Below are 8,344 nucleotides of genomic sequence, written 5' to 3' on the forward strand. Positions count from 1 at the left end.
CTCCATTAATACCACTCTCTTTGTATCCTTATCCGTTGGAACTGGCGTTTTGTGGCTCGGAAGAAACCGACAGCCTCAGCAAACGGCTATCTAACCGCTTTTAATGTTCGCTATCTGAAGCTCTTGCTATCATAGTGAACTCACTTGACTTTGAGGTGTGCTATGCAGTAAAACATGAAACCAGGATGCAAACACAGTGACTGAGCCAACTGCTCCATCACTCTCCGCTCGCTTCTTAGTACGCACCTCCGACGATTGACGGGCAGCTGCGGTGGGATGTACTGAGCTAGACATCGTCCTAAACCACTTGGAGGAAGGATATTCATTGATGACTGCTTCTGTGTGGTTCATTTGTGAAAGGTCTCACGAGAGAGTTGATCGATGTTTGTTTGTCGTGTATGCTTATGTCCCAACCTACTGTGGGTCTAACACAATCAAAGACATTTTTTATGACACCTGGAAAACCCAATTGTGGCGAGTTAGAAGCTCAAACACCATTGTGGCTGCCGGAGATGTGATTGCACAGGTGAACACAATTAAGTGATCGACATGGCTTGGACTTGGTACACACAGATAATGACGAGCAATCGCTTCAGCTACGTGCTGACCTCTGACCGTCTTTATGCAGTACTAAGCTCCGAACTAATCGACGTAGTCTGGTCACATGGTGTCCTCCAACCGCATTCCAGCCGCGAACCCAAATTAATCCAATTGCCACTAGTTGCCGGTGGCGCAGACCAATGACAGACTGTCGCTGGTTATGGAAAACATTTGTGGATTTCGACCGTGCGCTCGTCCGGAGTCGCCTTTTCCTTCGTTTTGCAGGCCGCGATTCCACACCGTGAGGGCTTGCGGTGACCAAATATTTACACTACATCAGGTGCTCGAACAGCGCCATACACATAAACAACCTACACCTTTGGCTGATCTTTTCTCCTTACCAGGCTTACCAGTTGAGGAATGCTCCGGAAGTTTGTGAGCATAATGAATTGTTTGTATTCTCAGAATCTCGGACGTCGGAGAGTATACGGAGAGTCCTCCAAAGGCTTTCGCACACAAACCGATGTCCATCAGGGATGTCCACCTTCTCCATTCCTATTTAAATTCGTGATCGATGAAATGATGAGATGAACACTGCGAGGTCTTCGGAACCCTGGTGTTCAGATAGCTGCTGACGAAAACTTTGTCGATCTAGAGTACGCAGACGACATCGGACGAGAAGGCGCAGGTGTTTTTGGATGAAGTGACCAAAGTCATCCGGTCCTCTGGTACGTACCTTCCATCCACAATATGCAAGGTCATGCTCCCAGACATGCAGTTACTGAACGCATCACTTACGATCCCGGGGTGGCTCTCGAATTTGCAGGACGTTCTGCATACCTTGGAAGTTGTATTAATTCCGATTTTAGTTTAACAGACTAGGTCAGCGCACGAATCTCCAAGGCTCGCTTTGCTTTTGATAAGTTGAGACACTACTGGCCGCAAAGCGTTATATCCCTGAATCTCAATGGACGTGTGTATGAGGTTACATTACGGTCTGTTTTGTTGTATGGATGTAACATGGCCTGTTCGAGCAGCGGAACTGAGACGTCTTCAGGTCTTGGACAACCGTTGTCGACAACCGTGTCGGCGGATCCGTATCTAAGCCGTTAGAGAGCAAGCTTTTGGTTGAGCAACAGGGACCCGAACCGAAGAGTGCGTTTAGCATCAAAAGCTGCATTAGTTAGGCTATGTATTGCGCATACTGAATCATGGTTTACCCAAGAGAGTGGTGTTTATCGTGCTCATTCCAGAGTGTCGGAAACAATGAGTCGGGTTACCTATGACCTGACAGAGGGGTATGAAAGATCTTACGAAATGTCTGGTTGCTTTCGGTGTTACTCACACTTCAGGATGGGGCCCACGTGATCCTCACTTTGCTCGGTTTGAGAGGCTGCATCATGTGACCGCTAATCGATTTCATTGGTTTTTGTTGTTGTTAGTTATTCACATTGCCTGAATGAGTGTTCGGAATGATTGAGACAGGCTAGTACTACGTCCCATGCCCATTCACTTTCATTCTTATCTTCATAGAAAGGCCTCCAGATAAATCATGATCATATGGCAGCGAAGCGTCAGCGTTGAACACTGATGTTATGCTATGCTCTGACGGTCTCATGTCAATCACCTCTGTCTTGCGGTTGGGATTTTGAGTCAAAGGTTTGGATTGTCCCCTGTTTTGGCGTCTTGGCGGTATCCCAGCGCACGTACAACCCCCGACGATGCTGCATATATGCATCCAGAATAATACCCAGGGGAATGACGACTCTCGTTGTCAAATCTTGCGACACGCATCTTCACATTGGTTTAGACGAATTATTCAAACAAGTTCCCTCCCACATGAATAAATAAACCCTTATTTTTCACCACAAGATTTCACATGCACAGCATATTTGTCGAATAGAGCATATCTTGGAATCCCTTAGGAGTCTGCCGCTGAGAAAAATGCAAAAGGGGGGTCGAACCTCTTGGTAGTACACCCTCCAGATAGAGATGATGGTTTCATGATCCGGTTATCTAGCAGACGGTAGATTCACCATCTCGTACGAGAGCCACACGCGAAAGGAGAAGCAGCTTTTTTCCGTGCCATTTTATACAGTAGTTTTCATTTGTCACGAAAGCGCAGGTCTGTGAAAACCACCTTTTTCATATTATGTTGCCGGGGATTGCTCATAAAATCACAAAGGAAATACGGTTACGGGGATTCCCGTACGGGGACATATCGGTATGCCGAAATTGTGCAAACTAGGCCGGCGTTCCTAGGTTTGATATAACGTATTACGCACGACAGCCACACAATACACGAGTGTCTGAAGTGTCTTGGTACGTGATAAAAGATACCACAAAGCTATTCAGATATCGAGAATTTGGGTGCATCTGACTATTCCTGGACCATAGTAACCGGGTTGATGTAGTTTTGTGCCGTGGGACACTTCATTCTTCAGACACCGACAGGATCTGAACAAAAATTAGCACAAACACTAACCCACCGCTACGCACAACTACGCACTGATGATGTCACCTCGATTGGTGATGAAACGTTTCCAACCGAATTGCCCAGCTCAGCGAACAAGCCAACGACCATCTACGCTACCTGAGCTACCGACATTCTCCTCTACAGTAGACATTCTCGCAACCGCTTCAGGGAATTTTTGACAATCATTCGATTAGTTTCGAGCCAATTAGGGAAAACTAATGCATTATTACTGTTATTATTACATTGTTACTATAAGGAAAACAATGTAACAACTACTTTGAGCCTACCACATTTGGTATACTGTCATTCTCCTCCTTGTAGATAGCCGCACTGGGTTATTCTGTGACGACGGCAGGCCTGATGTGAATGAACAAACGACAGCAAACACATTCAGGCAACAACTAATAGGGGTTCCATTATGTCATAGTTACGGGAAGATGCGAAAAACCCATTTACTTTATTTGTTGAGAACAATATCAGAGGAGGCACCGTGTTCCATAAGTTCGGTTGTTTGGTTGCGTATCGCCGTCTTACAAGATGTCAGCACAATATGCTAATTCGTATCATGCATACAGTGTCCGACAGTGAACTGAAGGCGTCTTCCAAAGAGTGAGTGGAAGTACCGTTTGAGCAGTCTTCACTTGAGGAGCCAATCAACCCGTGTGACCACGTGATGTGGATGTGAGTGATGATTTATGGATGAGTGACGCCAAATCCTGTCCATGTGCGAGTTAATCACATTGTTAATTCATATCCTGTAGCCACTAGCTGCGAGGTCACGTGTTTTAAACTCCCTGGAGTTCCTTGAGATGCGCACTGCTGATGTTTCCTAATAGGGAGGAAAAAGCCGTACAGTATTTCTCGGTTTTAGAGTGGTTTTACTAACGGATAAGACCTGCGCAAGCACTCCATTAACCGGGTAAAAATAGAACGTCAGACAGAGTTTCTAGGGTGTCTCTTCATGTCACCAACTTGAGTCTGTCTGACGAAAATCCGGCAGTGAGGAGCCCATGTTACCATCGTTAAGTTGGCACAGATTCATCAGTTTGGTTTGCAGAAAACACTCGTAAACCTGATGGAATGGATCATAATTCCGAAGAACTAGACTCGCCCGGGTTTGCGAGGTCGCAATAATCTTCGAAGTTATTCAGTGTGTGCAAACGCTCGAAACATGTTCGCATTGCAACTCAGACCTAAAGGTGAAAATGTACGTGAAAATGTGAAGATGGAAAGAGTACACACGTGACAGCGATTTTGATAGGTCGTTTGGGAGTTGTCTCTGAAAGAGGATTACACTGGCATGGCTTTCTAGAAACAATCCTATTCACGCAAACCTAATGATTCTGACTTTCCGTCCCATTCAGAGTGGAAAAGCCCGTTTTAGCCTCGGGGTTTCAAAAATAACGGGCCTAGAAGGCATCATTTCGGGTAACAGCATTCGTTTTACCAACCAGGGCACAGCCATGCAGTGAACAGCTAGCCTGTCTGCTTGTGTTGCACGACCTTTACTAGCACAGTATGCAGACTTATTGATCTGAAGAGTGTGCTGGGAACCGATTGGTCAATCCACCGATCTGGTTATCCATTTAGTCATGCGTAGTACACACCATTGTTGGACAAGCCAGAAAAGGTGAACTCACATCTGCATGAATCCACCCGGTACCTGCTGAGTCGTTTAAGAACAAGAAACCTGTGCAAACTACCGCTGTTAGAGAACAGTTTTTGCTATACTACCACCCGTTCTATTCCTGGTTCACTTGGATGTGGTGTCAAGGTTGGTGTAGACAAATAGTCACGGAAAGAATCGTATCCTCTCGAAAAGCTAGTTTGTCTTGCATGAGCAGCACACATGCTGGGGATGAATACGCTTTCTTGTAGTTAGTCTCATCACAGGTTTATCGATCGAAGAACTTTAGGTACCATTCGACAAGCAAGATTGCGTGGTGTTGTAAACGTTTGAAATATGGTGGTATATCGCCGAATTCTATTGTCTGAAGCTTCCAAACCTCCACCTATTGTAAATCAGACAGGGATAACCATCATCCATCGGAATCAGAACGGGTATGCGTTATCGCAAAGAACTAACGACTTATCATTTATGACGGTCAATTAGTTTACGCGAATTTCTGGAATGTGTCTGCTCTCGCATTCGACTTTGAGCAGTCGTAGATGAGCGCACGATCTTGAAATCGAAGGAAAGAACTCTTCCTTGTATGTACCATTGTCAACGTCAGAAGGCATTCTCATACCTCCCATACGATACACTTGCATGTGGCCTATAAAGACAGAGACGTACTGAGACTCTAGACATGTTTGCAGGTTGTGAACCAGTTGACTTGCAGTCAGACTAGTTTAGTTGTTTGTGGAACCGATTCCCTCATCCCAGCTTCGAGAAGGATTTCAGTTTTGTTGAGTTATATTTACGAGGGTTTTGGTTGCACCTCTGATAGTCACAAGCTAAGACAGCAGAACAACTTCCTTAAGCCTCTTGTCCTCACGATGGAAGTTTAAAGTATCTGCTCCCTTTCTCAACCAATGAATGAAACCGCTTAAAGGTTCGGTAGCAGTTGCTTCTAGTCGAGGGATGCATGGACTAGAATACATATGCTGGGATGCTGCGTATAACCAAGTGGTTTTGTAAACCAATCCTATTCGTCTTTATTTTTCACAGTTTCTGGCACCGAGGTCGCGATCAAGCATTAGACCGATGAACCATAATTGCCTTTCCATCAAGTAAGTAGTCCTGTCTCGGATCTCCAATCCTATTGCTTTCAAGTAGACTGACATGTTATAACGGCCACTGCACAGTCATATCACCTTCCAGAAGGGTTTCTTAACGGCTGATAAAATTATTACTTCATATCAACAGTGCCATAGGAATACAGCAAGAACGACCCAAGACATCAAAACCACTCTCAGAGCCATGTCGTTTGAGCTATCAAGTTGAAGACTACCCAACCGAAAACATTCGAAGTTCAGAGTTGTTTTATGCAATCACCCCTTGACATACTACTCTTCTAGACGGCGCATAGATGAAACGTGAAAAGATGTTGTGACTAACCTGGCCAACAGTGCAACATATGGTGATTCACACTGTCCGATTTTGTGACGACTCAGTTATCACAAGACAATTTTGGACGATTGTGGTGGCGATCGGTTGTTCTGTTGCTCCTTATCCATCCAAGATTTGTGGCTGTTGCTGACATGTACAGATGAGAGTTGGGCACCAGGCGATTACCAGGCTGTACCCAGCCAGATAGCACAGTCTACCACGCACCATCCAAACACAAAGAATGAAATCTACCAGTCTCGTAGCGACTCGTTCTCTAAGTGACGTTTCTGGCCTTCGTGTTTAAGTCTGTTGGTCTCTCCGTATTATGCCCACCTAACTCACGTGACACGTTGGAGGTCATTATGGGGGGGGGACATTGCATTTTGGAGCTAGTCTGTGGACTGCGTGAACTGTTTCCATTTGGATGACTAGCTTTTTCTTTACCATAATTCAATTTTATAGTGGAGCATGTATGATGTAGGCAAAAAAGAAACATTTTGGTTAGTTGGCCCTTCATGCCCCTGTGGGACAGTTTTTCAGTCCCTGCTCTTCATATGGAAATCCAGTCAACTGGTTAGGTGCAACGAAGGGCCTTTTGGCTAGTGGACCAGAGAATTCGACCTTTGGGATCACGTGAGTCTGGTGTACGTTATGGTTAGAAAATGCGCAACGTCCACCGCCGCTTATCCTCTCGTAGGATTCAAACATAGTAAAGGGAATATAACACTAAGATGTGTATTTTCATCACCAATCCTCATCGCGTTTCGCTTCGAGTGCTACACGGAGAGTTAAATTGCCAATCAACTTTGAACTCTGGAGTGTGACAGAAGGTTCATTCATTGATGCTGTTTGCAGCAGGAAATGCGGTCTAAGACTCATTTGTATATTCCATCATTTGGAGTTTGATGTAACATTAATCATACGCCATTGTTTACACAGTAATGGTCGATCGTCCCTAGACAGCGCTTCCACACTTTCCAGCCTCGTAGGCCTGCAGCGGAATTGAAAAAAAAACACAATCAGAAAACACGCACAACTCTGCTCCCCCCTCTGTCCAAACCAGACCTAACTTAGAACACTAACCCGAATTTCGCTCACCCAACATTCAGCTGAGGCTCAGCCGCTGCGTCGTTTCATCGTATCGACCAGTTGGTGAACACATTAGTGATTCGATGGTTGCACCAACCAATAGACGCGTTAGGGACACGACCTTGAACGAGTGAACAGCCGCGCGGTATTATCGACACATTCTCCCAGTATCTTTGAGCTGCAGCACTGAACATCCCGTGTAAAGTGCAGCTTTGCAACAAGCTAGCAGGAGAGTGTTTCGCAGTGACTCAGCGTTACTTCCTAAAACACTCGGATCTAATCAATAACACAGGGCTAATTTAACGTATGAATGTTTTCACTAACCTTGTCACGACTATCATCCGTGGACTGAGTACATCCCATAAGTGATGATTTGGCCAATGACAACGTTTCATAAATGCATATTCATCGGGTCAAGCGGTGTGAGCGAAATTCAGTTATTCCTCTGTTTTCGTCTTCATTGATTGATTTTTGTATCACGGCCGATTTGTTGCACGTACGCGGTGGGGTGTGGTCGCATGTGCACGCCACAAGTCTGCTGTCTGATGTGCAGAAAACGATCTAGCCCACCTCTAACTGAAAGGCAGTCAGCCAGCAAAAGGCAATAAAATATCAAATAAGCTTTATTACAGCCCCAAAGTCAAGAGCGTCTAGGACTGTGAAGTTGAAAGAAAACTGTCCAATTCACTACAGTGTCTTCAGTAATCGTTCCAGACGTTTTTTGGAAAGAAGTACATACGCACTTTCGAAAAAACGTACTGCAGTTTCCGAAATTAGAACTGAATACAGAAACACGATGCATTCATTCGCCTGTCAACGGAAATTGTAAAATTGATGGAATTAGACAGATTTATTGCAACTTGGGCCCCGCCTTCACAAAAGCGGGCGCCCCAAGACACTCACCAACCGAATAGTAATTCCAAGAAGAGAATGGAAAGACCAACTGCCAAAACTATTTGCACCAACTAATAACTTGTCTGTTTCGAAGATGAATGGGTCCATGAAACTCACATGTTGGAAAGTATTTTTACGACAATGAATACGGAAATACTGGGTCCCTTGATTGGAGATACACTGAGCGACCTATCTCGCTGGTAGAGGCTATTTATCTGGCTATGTACGCCGATTAGAGCCACTGAACCAGCGTAAGTTTTCTACCACCTACCGACATTCAGTAGCTGGTGGGT

General features: G+C 45.1%; 1 protein-coding gene across 1 annotated transcript; it reads left to right on the top strand.

Annotated features, from left to right (window-relative positions):
• Positions 1-1,840: 1,840 nt before the first annotated feature.
• T265_11106 (hypothetical protein) lies at positions 1,841-8,126 on the top strand (the record flags this gene model as incomplete). The annotated part of the gene is made up of 2 exons (XM_009177671.1): positions 1,841-1,981; positions 7,947-8,126. The coding sequence occupies 2 exons, from the start codon at positions 1,841-1,843 to the stop codon at positions 8,124-8,126; spliced, it is 321 nt and encodes a 106-aa protein (XP_009175935.1).
• Positions 8,127-8,344: the final 218 nt, after the last annotated feature.

This window comes from Opisthorchis viverrini, assembly GCF_000715545.1.
Source record: "Opisthorchis viverrini unplaced genomic scaffold opera_v5_448, whole genome shotgun sequence".
NCBI lineage: Eukaryota > Metazoa > Platyhelminthes > Trematoda > Opisthorchiida > Opisthorchiidae > Opisthorchis > Opisthorchis viverrini.